The sequence below is a fragment of the Protomyctophum bolini genome (genome assembly GCF_963924005.1).
Source record: "Protomyctophum bolini genome assembly, chromosome: 3".
In the NCBI taxonomy this organism is placed as follows: Eukaryota; Metazoa; Chordata; class Actinopteri; order Myctophiformes; family Myctophidae; genus Protomyctophum; species Protomyctophum bolini.
Window position 1 is genome coordinate 29,780,001 of NC_137864.1, and position 21,394 is coordinate 29,801,394.

Here is a 21,394-nt window from a genome sequence, read left to right on the forward strand (position 1 = left end):
CTTGGGAATCCAGTCACGAACATCAGCCGTGGACAGCTTTGGAAATGGAGTTCAATTAATGCATCTCTGTGGAAACTGTCACTTCTTCTTCTACAAATGCCTTTGAAATCAGTAGTTCTCACACTTCCAAGATAAAAAAAATAGCAGATAGCAGAAGCTTGCAGCACAGCACGAAGTGACGTGCTGTGCCTGTGAGCTTGTATATCTGCTATTTCTGAATAGCCAATGCACAAATCTAAAATGACACCGATGGTTTCCCGGTACAGCATGTTGCTGTGTCCCTGCATCTTGTCCTTCTCCACGGAGCTGATTTGATTCTAGGCATTGTACATTTGTGCATGCTGTGAAAACGCATGCTTTCTGCCCCATGGTGGAAATAGTTTCCTGGGCATGAAACGGTAAAATCAAATTTGTATAATGAATATTCGTAACTCCACAGTCCTGTCTAAGCCTAAACCAATTAGCACCAAATTAATTCAAGTGCTGAAAATGTTGCTTACTAGTTCTGTAATAACTGATCATGAAATAATAACACAACACCATTCAAAGATTTGGATCACCTTTGTAGCACCTCGATCGTCTTGCCAAATCAAGATGGTTACTAATAGCAAACAAAGGAGAGACAGCGAAATCCTCCCGCGACTGTCGACTTGCCGTGACCCGTCTTAGAAAAGACGCTCCTCACAAAAAAGCCTTTCTATCAATCAGCTCCATTCTGATGAATAGTAATAATTGGGAATCATTAACACTGAGATTGTGCATTATTCATTATGAATTTTATCGCTTTTGAGTGTGCTGAAAAGTGATAATGCAAGTGAAACCAACTTGGTTAATACTGTTAACTCATCATTTATGTGACAGCAGTGCCAGTAGCTGATATGTAGCTCACACCACACATTGCACATTGCAATTATATATTTCCATTTATGGAATAATGACATGGCAAGATGGATTTTGCAGCTTTGATTACTCGATAGACACTTCGATGGTGTAGTCCACACCACAACTATAATAACGTCAGTGGTGGTGAACGATCATTTCACCACATCACTCACGTTCAACATGTTGACATAACGTTATCGTTACTCACTATGGATGCTAACATCATTATCATTTCTGTATAGTTATTATTCTTGATGTGTGGACGAACATTAACTTTACATCTACAGTCAGGCACAGCTCTACATCACATTTTCTCCTCATTCGCATATTGTTATAAATACAGCTCTAAATCAGCTTGTGGTTGACTGCTTTTTAAATATGCAGAGGCCAACTGAAAATAACAGAGAAAATACCGGTAACTGTCACATTCACACATGTATGTATTTGTATAGTATTATTATGCATATGCATACACACACACACACACACACACACACACACACACACACACACACACACACACACACACACACACACACACACACACACACACACACACACACACACACACACACACAGGCAGACAGTCACATGGTTTGCTGCATTCACAGACACATGCATGCAACGAGGCATTTTGGTCACGTTAGAAACTTGAGATAATGTGTGACAACCCTAAGGGCTTGTTCTGTGTAAATTGTCACCTCCTGGCTCAGCTGTCTTCGTCCAAGGTGTTGGTGTGGACCAATGTGAGTGATGCGCTGAGATGGAGCTGTGCTTTTGCATCAGGATCATCACAAAGAATTATCTCCTCCTCCTGTCTATCCTCTTTCACAGTGTCGGTTCTGATTCCTCACTTTCTCCGGCCTGGCTTCAGATCTTTCTGATACAATGTATTTTTCTGACACAGTAGTCCTTTTTCTATTTCTATCTTTCGCTTTTCTCTCCCCCTCCCTTTGATCTGTCATGATCTCTCTGCCCTGTTCTTCCTCACTACTTCCGTCTCTCCCCTCTGGTTTCTCTTCTCTCAGAGAAATAGTTCAGTTTCACTTTCATAGTAAACTTCGACCTACTGTTGCAATTACAGATGGCTCTGTGATTATGATAAAAATTATAAGTGTCGTGAACACAATTGGACATTATGATCATTCTCACTGATTTTGGAAAGCGTATAATTATGTAATTGAGCACATTGTTAAACTGTATGATAATACATTCACTGTTCATATACCGCATGCATACAGTACAATATTCAAAGCGAAACTAAGGGCCCTCTTTTGGGGCGACTGTATTGGCGTGATGATTGACAATTTTCGGAGACATAGTCAGTGGTGCCAGCGACAAGCGTGTTTGGTCTTTTATCTATACTCACTGTGTTTTCCGATGTGGGAGGAGAGCCTCAGTCGGGAGTGTGTCGTTTTCAAATCAAAGCGCACTGCAAATGGGAAGCGAAATGGACATGGTGGCCGAAAGTAGGTACTGCAGCTCAAGCGGCACTGGGCCAATCACAGCGCCGAGCCAATACACAACAACGGCGGTGCTCGTTCATGACTCGCTCGCACACGCACGATACTCGTTCATGTGTTCACCGTGTTCACGTATGGCCTAAATGCATGATGGGAAGGGTTGAAATCGCCTCATGCGCTCGGTGACCAACTAGTTACTAGTTTCTTCGGGGTCCGCTTTGGATGTGTTATACAGTATGTCTGCACTGTAAAAATGGGACCCAATGCCTCCCTGGCTTGGCACTCAGCATCAAGGGTTGGTTTGAGGGGTCAAATCAACTAATCAAAATGATTCCCGAGCATGGCACGGCTGCAGCTCCTTGGCTGCGGCTCACCGCTCCTAGAGATGGGTCAAATGCGGAGAACAAATTTCACTGCGGTAACGTGTGTGACAAATCGTACGACTTTGACTTTTTGTTATTTACTTTGTATTTTCTATCACTGTAGTCTGTGGCAGTTGGACCCGGCATGCTGTTGTAACTCTGCTACACCCAGCGATTCGCCCATTTGCACCATATTATTACAAGGTGTTACCTCATCTGTAAGTCAAGTCAAGTCATCTGTAAGTCAAGTCAAGTCTGACAAGGTCCACCACCCTTCCTGGAAAGCTAAGAGAGCAGAAGTTATCCGTGTGTTTCTCTTGTGCTGAGATGGAATTGTCAATGTAACACCAGATGTTTTCTTTCTGAAAACCCATAATCTTGTATCGGGCGGTAATAGTCAGAAATAAAGCAGGAAGACAGGGCTTTAGTGGGAGCCAATGAAGGGTGAATGAATGACACATGCTTGAAGACAGGAAAGGTTAACTCTGGCAGACACCTTGACCGAACTATTTCTAGCTGAGCTTCCATGGTGGGAAGGGAACACTGATATATTTTCCAAATCCACATCCATTACTTTATTGTCCCTAATGGGAGATGTGGTTTGCAGCAAGCAATCAAACACAACCCACAATGGACAATATGCTATACAGAAGACACATTAAAGGTCCGCTGACACGCCCCGAAATTAATATGGGTGGTACAGCACATCACGTGGTCTGACTGAAAACAGTTTGAAACAGTTTGAAACGGGGCTACGGCGCTAGCAACAAGTGGCTATAGGTCAGGCTAGCGTTTTTGACGGTACATTTAGCGTCATATTGGCTATAAATGTAATTGAAAAAAAATATTTTTTCGCCAGAAATGCTTAGTTTGAATGCAATTGAGGTTGGCGTGGGGTTTTTTAGGGGAACTGCAGCACAAGCGCAAATTTTGGACGCGAGTCCCATGTTCCCCCGGTCGCCAACACCCCTGTCTGCCCGCTCTGAGACCTCTCAGCCCCGCAGCGCGACAGTCGCGACTACGGACGGTCTGCTGTTGTCTGGCCGCTGTGAGAGCAGCCCCGCAGCGCGACTACTGTTCTTTTCCCCTCTCAGCCGCAGGCTGACATGTACACCCTCGCTCTCACTCTGTAATACCGTAGTTAGTTACCACAACATTGTTCAAGTGAACTATAGTGTGTTTATGTTTGTATTCATTGTAATAATAAATATCGCTATGCCGAGGCATAGTCTTGCGGACGAGATCATGAGCCTCTACGGGGGACTGGGCATGTGTGTACACACACACACACACACACACACACATGCAATGGCACGGAATCTGCCAGCTCTCTTCCCCGCTGTCATGCACTATAGCCACGGCTAAAAGTTGTGTGTGTGTGTGTGTGTGTGTGCATACACACATGCCCAGTTCAATGCGGGGACCTGACCAGAGACTATACGTCCGTCCGTCCGTCCGTCCGTCCGTCCGTGTGTGTGCAGCCTGCATCTGAGACGGGCTAGACTGTATGTTGTCATGCGGAGCGACGCGGCGATAAATAAAATAATCATAGCGATATTGATTATTACAATGAACAAGCATAAACACACAGTTCACCTGAACAATGTTGCGAAAAAATATTTTTTTGAATGAGACTTTCACCCAGTATTCAAGCTAAATGTGACACCAAAATAGTAGCATAAGTTGCTATGCTACCACGGCCACCAAGCCCGGCGAGCCCGCATAGAAGTCGTTGGGGAAAGCCCCTCGCCACTCTGACGTCAGAATCATGATAGCATTGTTTGATAGCAGTTCTTAGCTCCCGAGGGGCGTGTCAGCGGGCCTTTAAGATAAGTAATCCACTTAGATGTTTGAAATGCAGGTCGGGGTTGTTTGAGAAACATTTAAGAGAAGAAATCTAGGACATGGGCTTGTTAAAACCAACAACAGAGATGTCTATTTGTCTCTGTCTCCTATTATCTGTCTGCATAGTGCATACTGTACCTTTTACTGATGTTGACCCATGTTGTCTTTATGTCTTTATGTCTTGAAAGCTGACCTTGTAGCCATTCCTCTCTGGTTATTCAGTGTTTTGGATGTGTTTGCTTTTCATTTTTTCACATACAAACTTCTCTTCAGCTGGGATTTCAGATAATGGTCCATTGATTGTGTGTAGAACGTTTCACGCAAATTGCTCAAAAAACCAGGCAGAGAATCAGGTATAAGCATTTTTTAAACTGCTCAAAGTAGTGGAAATCTGAGGGCGGAGCTTACTGATCAAAGTGACACATGTGTTCCCCAGGGCCATGAGTCAAGGAACACGTGGAAACAAGTACCATGAACTTTGGCCAAACAAGGCATGAGTTATGCCTAAAAAATTGCTTTGGCCAATCGGAGTAGGAGGGAAACAAGGAGGGAAAACCTTTCACTTAGTTTGGAGCGAAGAGCATAAATGCCACAAAAAGCTTGTTCGTCCCTACTAATATCATCGCTTTCTGTCTTTTTATGCTCAGAGAAGTGGCCCAGATTGACCAGTTCCTGCAGGAGACTGCTGCACGCGAGGCCAACGCCAAGGTCCGTCTGCAGCAGTTCATTGAGGAGCTGCTGGACAGGGCTGACCGCGCTGAGAAGCAACTCCAGATCATCAGCAGCTGTGGAACCACACCCAATGGCAGTCTGGGACGCTGCAGCCTGCAAGGATCAAAAGGCAACAATGGACGCCAGGTGAAGAGAAGGGGTGTGAGGGGCCTTGACACATTCCCCGCCGTTGACGTAGATCTACGTCGTCAAATATTAATTCAGCGGTCTACCTCCGTTGACGCAGATCTACGTCAAATGGTCCTTTTATAGTGGTTTATGATAGCTTGCGGTCGTAATGCTAAATACAATAGCATTGGGTTGCTAGGCCAATAAACAGAAAATGTACCGTAAGCAAGATGGTTGTGCGTATCCACTAGTTGGATTCCTTTCCCAGATTGCTTTCCCAAATGCTTATTTATTACTTGCGCAAGCAGAGCGCGCAAGTAATAATTTCGCCCGGTCCGTGTGCACCGTCCCAGCCAACCCGCCACTTGATGCGTATGCAAATAAAACAGCAAGTTTGTGCCTGGTATGCTGGGACCAGATTACATAAATGACCATATTTATTACGTCATCATTTAGAGCTAGTCATACATATACTACATAATCAGTAAAATAAAATAGCAAATTGTGCCTGATTTGCTGGGACCATGGTGTACATGGTGTGTATATGTATGACTAGCTCTCAATGATGACGTAAGAAATATGTTCATTTATGTAATCTGGTCGCAGCAAACCAGGCACAAATTTGCTGTTTTATTTGCATACGCATAAAGTAGCGGGTTGGCTGGGACGGATTTTGGCGCAAAGTAACCACAGTATACCGCTAATCAACTTACAAATTACATATACATATGTATGACTATCTCTCAATGATGACGTAAGACATATGGTCATGTATGTAATATATCTGTGCCTGATTTGCTGGGACCAGATTACATACATGACCATATGTTTTACGTCATCATTGAGAGTTAGTCATAGATATACATATATGTAATTTGTAAGTTGATAAGCGGTATACTGTGGTTACTTACAGAGAATATGATATAGGTGGGGGAGTTATGTTTGTTATAAAAGAAGATATTTCCATTAAAATAATTCAAAATGAAATCAAGATAATAGAAAAAGTAGAACACGTATGCATACATGTAAAAGATAAAGATCTATATATCATTCTTATGTACGGATCACCTAAAACAGACCTTTCGAAATTAAACACATTTCTCGAAAACATGGTAAAGTATCTATCATCTCCGACTTCTGAAATTATGATAATAGGAGATTTCAATGAAGACCAATATAGTGAGAAAGGTAGAAGTATAAAGACCTTCATGTCAAGATTAGGCTTTAAACAATTAAATACAAATCCAACATTTAACAAATGTGAAAGTATTATTACAGAAATTGAAGTTAGAGACACCTATTACTCTGATCATGATTTAGTATTAATATCACTATATTCCAAGATGAAATACATTTAAAACAATTGACAATTTAGAATAAATAATAGAATAATTATACTGTATAACATATTTTAATTCAGTTTATATACCTTTTTTTCATCGATTTTTTTTTCCTGTTGCAGATATTCTTTTTCTTTTCTCAGTTTTCTTTAGTTGGTATGCCAATTCCCGGATGTAGTTCCTGTCTCTGCTGAGAGTATAGACAAAACTCTCAACTCTCCAAACGCACCACAATTTGTTGCCCAAGTAATAACTCGCCTGAACGTGCCTGAATCGATTCATGAACGAGCGGTCTGTGTTAAACCCCAGCTGCGTGCTCTTTTGCTCGTGCTACATTCACAAGCAAAACCATGCACCCGTCTGCAGTTCCAGCTTTGGCCAATATAGGGTTGGGCGGCTTCACCGTTTCCCAGCCGCTCTGGGGGATTGGCCGTAGGGCCTGGGGTGTTTGTATCTTTTTCCCCCCATGGTAAGGAGCTCCTCAGGTTGTCAAAAGTACCGGTGTTCACATCACAAGACAAAACTCCCTCCCACATCCTCACCACATGGGCCACCAAAGAGAGCGCCTTTGTACAGTAGCAGTGCATGCTGCAGAAACTGCACCACCTCTGACTGAAAGACCCTGAAAAGGGTAGTGAGAACAGCTGAGAAAATAATCTCTACCACCAAATATAGACATCTACCACTCATACTGCATAAGCAGGGCCTCCAGCACTGAGAGAGATCCCTGCACCCCTCCCACGGACCGTTCACCCTTCTGCCTTCCAGGAAAATGTTCTGCAGCATCAGGGCTTGCAACACAAGACAGTTTCTTCCTCCAGTCAGTCAGGCTACTCAACTCCCTGGCCAAACCCCCCTCACATGTCACACGATCAGCATAAGGCCTAATCTCCCAGAGGCTTGCCACCCAACCCTGTTGATAAAAGATATTCAATTGACTCCTGTCCTTCTCTTTATAACTGACTTACTATAAGATATACTTCGTCACACTGACATTCAAGTTAACGGATCGTATTGTTAGCTTGAAAATGAGCGAGACTGCCGTGCGACAACTGCATAACTGAGGCTTTACTCATATGGAACGATTATGTACGTTTCAAAAGACAACACACACTCACCGTCTGAACATGCTCCACTGTACTGCCGTTTGCAACATGGCACCATTCCCTCTCTTTCTCAGTCTGATTAAGTTGTGATTAAATTAAATGGATATACTATATATTCCAGGATCATTTCTATTCTTAGAGGTGTGTCTTATTTGAGTCATTATCTAACACCCTAACACTCCACTGTGGGAAGCAGATGAACAACCTCACCATTGCACAACCCGGTTGTTGCCATGGATACCAGCGCCTGCTCTCGTCCTCTTATGCTACAGAGACTGTTTTGTAAGAGACGTGCTGTAGAGATGCAGAGGACGTCGTAAGAGGACGCTGCTGTTGTTCGCCGCTTCTCCATCTGTGTTTAATTCTACTAGTTTCTAATCCGTTTCGAATCGCTTTATTTAGATTCTTACTGTTTTTCAGTCTGTAATACTGATGCTATGATCACAGTTGTTTCTCATTTCTGTTGTTTCTCAACTATAGATCAATCTGATTATTAATCTCTATCGATGTCCGTCCTTCCACTTTGGTCTCAAGTTATCTTAGAAACATTTGCTGTATAGACCTTCATGAATGAACACTATTTTGACTGAACACTATTTTGGTGACATCATGGCCTTTTCTCTTACACGGCCCACAGACCAAAAATGTCCCTTGCTCACAAGATATCTAAAGGTCTAGGTGGATTAGATGTTTCGAATGGCACACCAGACTAGAGCTTGGTCAGCGGGAGAGAGAGGGAGGGAGGGACGGAAAGAGAGAGGGAGGGACGGAAAGAGAGAGGGAGACCGGAGGAGGACGAGAGAGCCTATTTCGCCCACACAATAACCCAGCGTTGGAGAGAGAGGCTACTAAACCCAAGAAATGCTGGGTACAGAACCTCAAGCTGTCACAAAACGAAACGTCAGCTTGTATCTTATTCTTATATAATAAAAAAGTTATTGTTGGAAGCTCGAGACAGTGCAGGATCTGCTTCTTTGGTTCTTTTTGGTTCTTTTCCGACATACAGTACCTGCTATAAATGCCTTCCCTATACAGTGCAGAGGTATATGTTATTAAAGCGTCCATGGAACCGCAACACTTTTTAGATTAATTCCCAAATGATCACGGACAACCATTCATGCTATACCTGTCTGTCTTCTTCCACCCGCTTTATCTTGGAACATCTAAATGCGGTTTCTACATACAGTAGGCGCTCAATTAAGTAAAAATTGGTCTCAAGCCATAATTTACAGTTACTTTTCAAGCTAGAGAAAGGAGGTTAGGGAGAGAAACAGAGCAAGGAGATCAATCAATTCAGTTAATGCATAATTTATACTCTCTCATACGCATCCGTGATGCATTGTGATCTTATAATTTGGCTATTTCCACTCAGCGACACCATCACACAGTCCGATTAGAAATCCGACTGGTAATCCAGTCGCAGTGTGCCGTGGGTTCGACTCCCGAGCCCGACACAGCCTTTACTGCATGTCTTCCCCCATCTCTCTCCCGTTTCCTGTCAGCCTACTGTCTGTCCCTTAAAAAAAAACAACAATAAAAGGCGTAAGCCACAAAAGATAAAATCTTAAAATAAAAATAAATAAAAAATCGGACTTAGGTTCACTAAAGGGTTTTCCCTGTGTGTCTTAGATGGATGGGACAGATGCTTTGTGTTCCATTCCATTTCTAGAGGATCAGCCTTTCCTGCTCTGCCCAGCGTTCACTGCTGTTTGGGATGAGGCGAAGAGATGGATTGAGTTTATATGGTTCCTCTCTCATCCGTTTCAACTGGCACTAAGCCCAGGTCTCCTCTGTGTGTGTGTGTGTGTGTGTGTGTGTTTGTGTTGGAGAGTGTTTGCATTCCCTTTGCAGTACCTCACACACCAGTCTGGTGCACACAAATCCAATTGGCACTATTGCACGCACAGTCGCACACACACATCAATAGTACGCAGGTTGCTTTGAACACTGTGAGAAAGAGTGACTAGGAGGATTTGCCCTCAGGGCGAGAAAAGGAAAGACCAGAATGAAATGTTACCTACAGTAACGCACGCACGCACGCACGCACGCACGCACGCACGCACGCACGCACGCACGCACGCACGCACACACACACACACACACACACACACACACACACACACACACACACACACACACACACACACACAGATGACGACATCTGGTTGAGGAGTTGGGGCATTATGTGATCCTATACTGTACGGAATGTGACGCTTTCTACACTAGTCTCTGTAACTATACATTATGTTAAGGGATTTACGTACGTTTTTAAACAGGATCTAGTTCTCTATACTGGGCATGTCATAATAGGTAAATGTTCAGAATAGCAGCTTGTAGATCAGCTATTTTTGGCAAACAGATTTGGTGTAGAAGAAGAAAATCACACCCGTTTGAAGTGAGGGGAGGAAGGGAGGAGGGAATTCGGTATAGCTTGGAGCAGCTATAAATGATTATAGCTGCTTAGGTGATGTAATGATGATGTAAAACAAACATAAAATTATCTTTATTCTTAATGGGATTTAATGTTTGTTAGGGACAAAACAAACCACTCCCTTACGGAGCTATGTGGGTGGGTGGGTGCCTGGGTATGAGCACGAAAATAGCATGGCTGTTTTTCACCACCTGTGCGCAACCTAACACAAACACAACTGTATATATGATGATTTTGGGTGTGCCAGTACAGTACAGTACAGTACAGTACAGTATAGTACAGTAGAGGGTACAGTAGAGGGAACCCCACACGGTAACTCTGTCATTTCTCAACCGTTTTGGACGTAGGGCGGCTCGCCGGAATTAGCCCGGCCCCCTTGGTGCGTTTCTGGGGGTCTGGACGTTCCGGGGATCCCCCTGGGGACTCCCCGGGGACCCCCAGAGACCCCCACATGGTAACTCATTTCTCTACCGTTTCGGACGTGGGTCGGCTCGCCGGAACCGGGCCGGCACCCTGGCTGTGGGTCCTGTGGGTCCACTCACTTCACACAGGTGTGATTTTTAAAACAAACATTGAACTAAAAACAAACATTAAACCTGTATATAGCAGGGGCTAGCGCCCCTCAAAAAGGAGGGGGCCAAATACAGATCCCTTGGGGACCCCAGTCAAGGATGTAAATAATGTGTTTGAAAAAGAGTGATATTTGATAGTAGAATGATCATAAGCATATCAATAACATAAACATGTTACCATGATTTTGTTTGTTGCCTCTTGTAACTCCTGGCTGTCCCCCTTGTGTCTCTATCCAGAGAAACTCCAGCGTATCTGGGAGTACCAGGGGAATGTACCAGGTGTCTGAACGACGCTCCTCGCCCAGCACAGGGTAAGTCATTGCACGGGACTGTAGGGGTACAGGCTTTAGTTTAGAGATACTATTGGAGAGATAATATCCTCACAGGTTTTCCTCATGACATACTGCCCCTAAGATACTTAGACGTTTCACCCCGGCCCGTGACTCCAGGGGCCTGGGCTGTCAGATGATCGATGGACGATCACACAGCGTTACACAGTCACTCACGACAGATACCCATTCAAAGCATTATCTCTCCAATAGTACCCATCTGACCACTGCATGTTTATGTTTAATGATCGATCAATCAATTGTGTTCCAGCTTGGATCAATGGAACTAACATAGTGTATTTTAAGTTCCTATTTATTGGTTTCGCAATGAAAACTTTTAAAGATTTTTGCCTTACATTAATTTGTTCATATTAATGCTATATTGACATTAAATCGTAGTGTTTTATTTAGCCAATTATTTGGAGGGTAATATTGTTGGCTCACAGGTTGGGAATCGCTGGGCTAGCTTATTGTATCATGCCTCTAGTACTGTTCAATGCTGGAGAATACTGGGGTGAACAGAGACGTCATAATGAATTAAATGTCTGACACACTGGTGACTGAACAGATAATGGCACCCACTGGGACAGTGCTCAGAGCGAGTCATCGAGGTTGAAGAGAATTCCACTGGCTCTTTCATTTACTTAGACTCGTCCAGTGAAGCATCATACTTGACGTTGAGGGATTCATTCATATCGAGACAACGGGATACGGTCAGTCCTGTTTGTTTCAGCCTCCATTTATAAAAGGATATCTGTAATGTACAGTTATACTTTACTGTGACATCCTGTGCCACTCAGAATATAGCTGCACAACCCCTTATACATGTTTCATATACTGTACTCATCCAAGAAAGTCAACTGAACACGGATGCATTCAAGCACAATGCTTAACACTACTGTTTTTAAACTTAAATGTAAGATATGGTGTAAAGTAAACCAACCCCATGCCCTCTTTCATTTTTACATATACTGTAACTATTAGTATACGGTACTTACCGTATACTGTATTTTAACAACCTGCCCAGGGCTACAGATGAAAATGAGCTCATTAGCTATGGTAACACAGCTAACTTGCAAAGTATCCATTATTGTCAAACACATTAAATTAGACGATTTGTCCATGGTTCTAATTAATTAATTAATTAATTCAATTTAGCTACTATCTACAGCAACATATTTTGTCAGGTGCTGTTAGTTATGAGATGGCCTCAATCAAACCAATGATAAGTAGGCCTACTGTACTGTACATTATGTTTCTTAAATGTGAAGGAATTCACTTCTGTTCTTGTTAGTGTTATAGAGAATTATTGTTCTTCTCTGTGACACATCTCAGCCAGAATGGTGTATTTGTCTTAGGTGATCTGTTATCATTTGCAAGATTCAAGATTCAATAATTTATTTGCCACGTCAACAAGTTGATAGGAATTTGTCTTGGTTCATACTCAACATATACAGACAACCATAGATACACAAACAAGAAGGACAGTACAATACAAAAACAAAAACCAGCAGCATAGGAAATTACATCCAGTTTTTTAAAGTGCTATATGCATATACTATGAGTTCAGATGTCTAATGGCTACGGGGTAAGTGCTATCCCTGAATCCATGTAGAGCTCTGGATACTATCTCCTGCCTGATGGGAGGAGATTGAAGAGGTGATGTGCAGGATGGGAGTTGTCTGCAATGATTTTATTTCCTTCCTAATTATTCTGGTGGAATAGAGTGAGGAAAGTGTAGGGAGGCTGCATCCTATGTTTTTTGATGCGCGACGTACTACTCTTTCCAGCTTTGATTTGTCTTGAGAGGTTGTGTGACCAAACCAGACAAGCATGGAGAAGGTGAGAACACTTTCAATAGTGGCCCTATAGAAGTGAGTCATGGCTGCTTGGCTGACTTTAAACTTCTTAAGCTGCCGCAGGAAATAGAGACGCTGGTGTGATTTACTTATTATGAGACTGGTGTTAAGATCCCATGATAAGGATTCATGGATGGTGGTCCCGAGGAACCGGAAGGAGGAAACTCTTTCTACCTCTTCCCCATTGATGAAGAGGGGGGGGAGGGGACACGATTTATTTTTCCTAAAATCTATGAACATCTCTTTGGTTTTAGAGATGTTTAGAATCAAGTTGTAACTCTCACACCATCTCACCAGCTCCTCGTTGGTAATAAGACCTACTAAAGATGTGTCATCAGCAAACTTATACATCATAACTGTACTAAAGTGAGATTGACAGAAATGAGTGTATAATGAGTACAGAGGTGGAGAAAGGACGCACCCCTGGGGGGCCCCAGTGTTTAGGAGCCTCGACAGCGAGACGAGATCACCTATTTTGACCACCTGTTTCCTGTCACATAGAAAATTAAAGATCCATTTACATAGATGTGTGCTGACGCCTAGCTCCTGTAGGGTTGAAATCAGCTTCCCAGGCACTATTGTATTAAATGCGGAGCTGAAGTCAACAAAAAGTACACGAGCATAGGTGGATCTGGATTCTAGATGTTGGGTAATAGTGTGCAGACAGAGGGATACTGCATCATCTACACTCCTATTTGCTCTGTAGGCAAATTGGTGGGGATCTAGTGCTATGCTGGACAGGTGTTTACAGACCAGTCGATCAAAGACTTTCATAATGACAGATGTTAGGGCAACAGGCCTATATTCATTAAGACAGGTGATATTATTTTCCTTTGGGACAGGAATGATAACCGCAGATTTAAAGCAAGCAGGCACAGTACAGAGTTCAAGTGACCAGTTGAAAATGGACGTGAGGACAGGTGCAAGTTGGTCAGCACAGTGCTTTAGTGTGGCAGACGTTATAAAACGGTCTACATTACGTGACGGTATAAAAAGGCCTACATTGTCAGTAGTAGGTTGCCAAAAGCGGGGGAACATTTCTCATCCACTTTTACCATCCAAATGATTGTTTAGGTTTAGGTTTCTCTCAGAGAAATTAGCAGCCAAGAGACCCACTGCTCTAATCTTACAATTATAATTGAGGCATTTACTGTAGCAGTGACTTACAAAGTTCAATCTCTCACCTCACCACTCTTCACCTCACTTCATTTATAGATAGATATTATTCTTACGACTGTGAAACCTTCGTCATCTTTGGCTATTGACCTTTAAGTCAGCAGAGGTGAACAATGAAAAAACACTGAGGTGTATGCAGTTTGACACATTTTAGGCAAAAATAAAATACCGTTTTATGTCTTGCATTTTCCCCTTGTACGGAATTTGAGACCCTGTTGAATCACAGAGTGTGACATGTATATTTATCAGCATCTCTGCATGAGTTTTCACACACTTTGGAAATTACGTAGACTTCTGTGTGATACAGTTGGTGTTCCCATTTGGTGCATGTATGCATGTCCAAACATGATGTCACACAAACCATTATCAGGCCTTCCCCAGTGAATTGTGTGATTCTTATCAGATAGTGTCCTGACAGCAGTCCTTGCTGCCTTCTGTCTTTTGTTATTAATAATCCCTCAAAATCTGCAGTCTGCTTGCTGTGTTGCCAAATGCCATTTTAGCTGCAGGAAGTATGATTACATGTATTAATCATCTTTGGTTGCTGACTTAAAGGTCAATAGCCAAAGATGACGAAGGTTTCACAGTCGTAAGAATAATATCTATCTATAAATGAACCAAGTATCTGTGTGTACGTACTGTATGTTCGTGGAGGCGGTGGCTCAGGGGTAGAGTGGCCGGATGGAAACCACAAGGTTGCCAGTTTGAACCCGGGCTCCACCAGAGATATAGTGTCGAAGTGTCCTTGAGCAAGACACTGAACCCCGAATTGCTCCTGATGTGCTGGTTGGTGCCTTGCTCACAGCAAGAAGGTCCTGTGATGTTGTGATTAAGTCCCTGGGCACAGTTCAGTGACAGCCCACTGCTCCTAATTGTTAAGATGGGTCAGGTGCACTGTACAACCTTCACAGTGGCAGATACATAAGAATAAAAAAGCAACTAAAGAGAGCACTTTTGCTGACTCAAGAAGTGATCTACAATCTTAGACCGTGTGTAGATCTGCTATTTGTGTAGATCTTTGTACATTTTGACACATTTCACCTAACTTCAGCACATCTACCTTTACTCTCATTCATGAATCTCCCAAGACAAATTCAGAGCTCCGCAGCTGAATCTGTCGGCTACTCCCATTACAACGTTTCGATTTGTTGTTATTAGGAATGGAAACAACCACCGGAAGAGGAGGGCTGAAGGAGAGTGGGCCGACATCCGGTCGGCCCATTCTTTTTGCCCCTTTTTTGTTGATGGGTTCCCAGATTGCTTAACCTCACCATACAGTGTTTGAGGAATGTTTGACAGTAAATAAATCACAGTTGCGCAGGTGAATTGATGGACACATCAACCTGCATAGATTCAGCTTTGATCGGAAGCACAGGATCAGCCTGTTTGTAATTACAATCGATTGTTTCCATGGGAAACCATGAAGTAGATGAATGGTTGTGTATCAGACACTCAATCTGCAAGGACAGAGTCTGTGTGTTCTCATTTGACCACGCTGTTATTTACAGTTCCAGTTGCACCAGCCACAGGCTGACATGTGTCAAATGTCTGCACATCAAAGGTAGACTCTGAACCTTTTAGCTGATTGTTACCGTTATATATATATATATATATATATATATATATATATATATAGTTAATGTGATGGGTGGGTGTGATTTGTTCCTCACATAAATGTGTAGATGGAAGCGTCTATGGTTTTAACTGTAACATTGTATGCACATACTTTACATAGTCTACATACATACACTGTACTATACTGAATGTATGCACTGTATGTATTTATGCACTGTATGTACAAGTATAAATACAGTAGCTCTTTATTCAGAGCAATCTCACTACTACATAATTAATTATAAATTAAATATTTCATGTAAATGTAATGTAATAATTGACTTCATGCCTAAACCGAGAGCTGGGTTCAGAGTATCAGAGATTACAAGGCTAATCACTAAAGCTGCTTAGCATTTACTCTCCAACAATCAGAGGATACAGTACATACAGTACACTTAAATCATTAATTAGCTGCAACAGGAGCTTCTCTAACCAGCCCTTACCATTTACCACTTGTTTCATCACTTGTATGGGGGAATTAATTTTAATCAATGTGCTGCTACTTTTAATCAAGTGGTTGCTAGACAGTGGTTTAAACAGACTACAGCATGATTGTATTGACCCAGATTGCATTGTCTTTATTTAGAATGCTGACATAATATCCAAATAGACAGTTTGGTGGGGTAATCTTAGGGGTAGATTTAATTCATATTTGTAGCTTACTGTGTTATTCAAATCAGACTGCTGGAGACACTTGACATGATGTCACATACATTGATGTAACTGTCTGTAATAGGCATTATCATCTGTCATTCTATAACAAGCAACATTCACAAAGCGAGGCATGCCATGCACTGGATACACAACTAGACTCACCGATTCGTGCTTCATGTGAAAATGAGCAGAGTAGGCAGGAAGGGGACAAAGTCAGACGTCCTAGTTTTCGCAGATTCTGTTTTTTTAACTGCTCATTATTTCTGCTCTGTTTTGAGGGAAGTTATATTGTAAAGTGCTGTTAGCAGTATGTATAAAAGCTGTCTCCATGCTCCTCTGAAATGCAACTCTCTTCAACTGTCAGACTTGTCGCTCTGGGACTCATTGTTGCCAAGTGCTTCAGTAGTTTTCCCTGCTGTAGGCACCTCTGAATTTCTCTCGTCCTGAGAGCCATCTTACATTTAACCCAAATGTGCAAACAAAATCTGTCTTGACTTAAATAACACGGTCACCTATAAACATCCAAGTGCTGTTTTTCCCCCACCAGCAGTAGTTTTAGCACACTGCTTTTAGCAGTAGTACCCATAATCATAGTAATAATAGTAGTACCGAATAGTGGAGATGCTCAGAAGTGAACAGGACAGAGATTGAATTGAACAGCTACAGTACCAGGTGCTCAATTCAATGGTTTAGTAACATTTTCATTGTTAATGTCAGTTTTTTACATGTTTTGTTTAATAGTTCCTCACCTCGCTCCCATTACTCTTTCTCTTCCTCCAGTGCGTCAGGGAGGGTGAAGTCGGTGTCCCAGGGCTCGGGGGGCTATGACAGCGACAGCGTAGAAATGCACCCCATGGACGACTGCCCAGAGTCCCAGTATTACCATGTCCACTGCCGGCTGGGCGAGGGTGGTTATGAGCGTTCCCCCGGAGGAGGTGGAAGTGGGGTCGGTGGTTCTCGGAGCTGGGGCCTTCGTAAGCAGGCCATACAGAACTGGCAGCGGCGGCCATACAGGAACAGCACGGAGGACGGGGACGAAGGCGACGTGTCGGACGTGGGTTCGAGAACCACAGAATCTGAGGTGGAGGTGTGGGAGCAGGACAGGAGGACTGTGGCTGAGGTCCAGCAGTCCTCCGCTCCTCCGCATCCAAACCACCCCCATTCACACTCGCATACTCACCACAGCCGGTCAGGATACCGCCCTGCCACAGGTAACAGGAAGAAGTGTATGATTCAAATTACCTCTGTAGGAGCCAAATGGGTGAAAATGTCAAGCATGGGGTGGTGCTGATGTTTTAACTGAAGTTTACTGTCATTGTCAGAAGGTTTTGACCACTGTCGCTGTGGCACGAGAATTTGTCTTACCGGTAATTAAATATGTATGGATCCCAAAGGTGATCATTTTATACTTATGTTTGCACTGAAGAACTGCCTGTATCATATGTTTTGAATATTGGCACACATAGCGGACGGTATTATATACTGTACTCTATGTGTGCCAATATTCAAAACATAATGGTATTATGTTACAAAATGTACAAAATGTACAATATGGGATTAGATAGACCGAACAATAGTGTCACACAGCCAGGTCCATCTTGGGTTCAGATTCATCTGGGGTTCAACCCCCTCAGTAGCAAGTGTTCAATGCTTTAGCTATTGAAAAATAGCAGATCTACAAGCAAGGGGAGGGGGGGGGGGGGGGTCACTGGAACAACATATTTTCAGATGGGGATCTGTGTCCAATTTCATATAGTTTCTGAGGTCCTTGACATGAAATATTGAGAACATGGAAACATGGGTTTTTCACAAAACTGTCATGATTTGGAAGACATTTTGTAGAATCTGTTCTAAATCAGGTCTAAATGGGTTAATAACCTGATTATCAAAGTTGAATGCAGGCTTGTGTGGATAATGGCCAATGACTATGGGAATTGCATACCAAAATACAAGCTACCTCCAGCCAACACAAACGTAGTGATAATAATTGGCATCAGACTGTAAAATGTATCTCTTCCACTATGTGAATCCTTTATCAATGATGTAAATGAAGCCACTCATTTGGCAAATGTTAAGAAACAAATACCGTTAGCCACTTTTCCCCCAACCATTAGGTCCATATCTCCATATCTTTATCATTAGAATTTATGATAATGCACTAAGTCCGTCATTCAATGCTCTTGCATGTATCATCAAGGCAGCTGATAGTAGGCCTACCCCAGATTTTCCTTGTGCTGGCTTAGTCATGCAAGTCATGGAGGCATGTTCGAGAGTGTGTGGATGAGACTGAAGAATTGTATTTTCTCTGCCAGTATTGTATGCAATCAAAACAGTTTTTTCATCAGTAAACAGTTATCTTAACATCCTACCTAACAGCATCTGAGAAATCTGAGAAAGGCAGTAATAGAATAGTTTACCCTAGAGGTGATTCCCAGGACAACAATGACTGAGAATCTAGGTCACAGTGGGTTGTGACTGTACTCTATGGCAGTGGCTCAGGAGGTGAATCCGACGGTTCCAGGTTCATTCCCCGGCTCCTCCAGGTGGATGGCGTGTCCTTAGCCAGACACTGAACCACTATAACTGCTCCTAATGAGCAGGTTGGTGCCTTGCATGGTTTTCCTCTGCCGTTTGTGTGTGTGTGTGTGTGTGTGTGTGTGTGTGTACTGTGTGTACTATATGGGTACTTTGTAAAGCGATTGGAAGGGTATACTAGGAAAGCATTATTAACTCATTAAGACCTGAGGCCGGTTCTACAAATGCCTTCTAAATCAGTAGTTTTCACACTTTTTTTCCAAAAATGTAAAAGTAGCAGATGTATACAAGCTTGCGCCGTGGCAGGAATCTTTGATTAGCCAACGCTAAAATCTAAAACTGGTTTTAATGGCAGAGTATTAATTTAATAAAAAAATGAGTGTAAAAATACTAAAATTAAGCTTTTCTGGTCTAAGAGACAAAACTGGGTCCAAAGATGCCACCAAATATGTGGCATTTATTAGTATTCTCTGTCAGATTTTCCACCTACTGTATACTGCACCTATAAGTACATTCTTGCTACACAATCATCCTGTTAATGAGATCCCTGTTCTGTTGCAGTGTTCCATGTTGTGTTCTTTCTAATAGCTGACAGGTTTTTCAGATGATACAAATACACGATTCATTCAATTTCCAAGTAAATGGGGCACAGCTTGGCACTGGGCTCATCTGGACGTCTTGAGTGTAGGTGGTGTACGTGTTTGTCTATGCAAGTGCTTCTGTGTGTGTGTGTGTGTGTGTGTGTGTGTGTGTGTGTGTGTGTGTGTGTGTGTGTGGACTGTGCACGTGCGTGCGTGCGATACAGAAAGCATTCAAAGCTCTGTTGCTTTGAGCATGCTGTCCAAGGCCAAAGATAACATGATTCATCGAGAAGTGATGCATGCTGGGATGGAAGAAATGGTCTTGTATATAAATAGATGAACTGCTTCTATGCATACAGAAAGCAATTCAGGTTGACAGTTAGCGCCACCAAATGGACACCAAATGGACAGAGAATATCTTGTCAGTGTGTGAGATATGATCTCATAAAACACTTTTAAGAAATGTTTCACTTAGGTATGTACACTTATATAAAATATACCATATTCTTACAGCTTTTTTCCCCTTTAATTAGTTTTGTTTTTTCTTTAGGTTTCTTTTGTACAGTACTTGTAAATAATTTTAGCATACTGTTTTTTTGGGAAGTGCTAGTACAAAGGGTCACATACTGTACAAACAAACACGATGTGCATCCTCTGACCCCTTCTCCCAGGTCGTTCAGAGGGCGGGTATAGTAGGCCATGTCGCCATGAGAAGAGCCCCTCTAAGTCGAATGAGGTGATCAGCCCGGAGATCCTGAAGATGCGCGCTGCCCTCTTCTGCATATTCACATACTTGGACACCAAGACGCTGCTGCGGGCAGCCGAGGTCTGCCGCGACTGGAAGTTTGTGGCGCGTCACCCGGCCGTGTGGACCAGAGTACTGCTGGAGAATGCTCGCATCTCTTCCAAGGTGAACACCGCCGCCACAGAAGAGATGTGTAGCTTACTTCAGTTACTTAAATATACAGTAACAAGACTTGCTTTATTTGCTAGGTTAGGTTGATAAAATAAACTGTGGTCACCACCAGGTAGCATGTCTGTGGTTCTGTGTTATTTTCTTTCTTATTGTAAAATCAATACAATAAATGTTGTGCCCATACCCTAAGTGGGGTTGGTGAAAGGGTTCTCCCTGTGTCCCCTAGGGCAGGGGTTCTCTATGTTTTTGGCCCCCCAAAAACATAGAGACCCCCAGGGGTTGCGACCTCCGGGTTGAGAACCCCTGCCCTAGGGTAGGTAGCCTCACAAAAAACATGCAGTAGTCCTGGTCTCTATACTCCAGCCTGTCTGCGTGTACACTGTACAGTATTTTGTCTTCACTCTTCTATTCACATTTTATCAATATTATTCAGTATTCATAATGCCCATGTTTCCTTCGTCAGTTCCTGAGCACATTGTCCCAGTGGTGCACCCAGACTCACTCCCTCATTCTGCAGAACCTCAAACCACGACAGAGAGGAAAGAAGGAAACTAAGGAGGAATACCTCAAGAGCACACGGTGAGACACATTACTTACTGTAACATACAGCAAGATCAGCATTCTGGACTTTACTGTGCATGGAAAGCTAAATTGTATTGTAGAGAGTATGCACAATTGCACATGCGTCACCAGGACACAAAACCAGTGGTAAAACAAGCACTCGTTGGAAATCACTCAATGTTCCTGCGTACCACCTGCTTCTAAATTCCACATTGACATTGTGTTATTGAAAGCAAGCACTTCCAAACTCTGACACTTTTATGAAGCAAAAGCTTTGCAGATAGAGTATAATTCAAGCTTTCCGTACAGTTGCCTCTAACACATTGTA

The 21,394-nt window shown here is 42.8% G+C and overlaps 2 protein-coding genes across 3 annotated transcripts in view; both read left to right on the forward strand.

Annotated features, from left to right (window-relative positions):
- The window catches only part of rnf24 (ring finger protein 24), a 355,323-nt gene that overhangs the window by 94,962 nt on the left and 238,967 nt on the right, over positions 1-21,394 (forward strand). The window lies entirely within an intron of this gene.
- The window catches only part of LOC308313215 (F-box only protein 41-like), a 55,783-nt gene that overhangs the window by 18,925 nt on the left and 15,464 nt on the right, over positions 1-21,394 (forward strand). For both annotated transcript variants that reach the window (XM_080760208.1, XM_080760207.1), the window contains exons 4-8: positions 5,200-5,410; positions 11,079-11,152; positions 17,254-17,684; positions 20,261-20,499; positions 20,969-21,084. In XM_080760208.1, the coding sequence (XP_080616334.1) occupies positions 5,200-5,410; positions 11,079-11,152; positions 17,254-17,684; positions 20,261-20,499; positions 20,969-21,084 (1,071 nt within the window). The remainder of the gene's footprint in view (positions 1-5,199; positions 5,411-11,078; positions 11,153-17,253; positions 17,685-20,260; positions 20,500-20,968; positions 21,085-21,394) is intronic.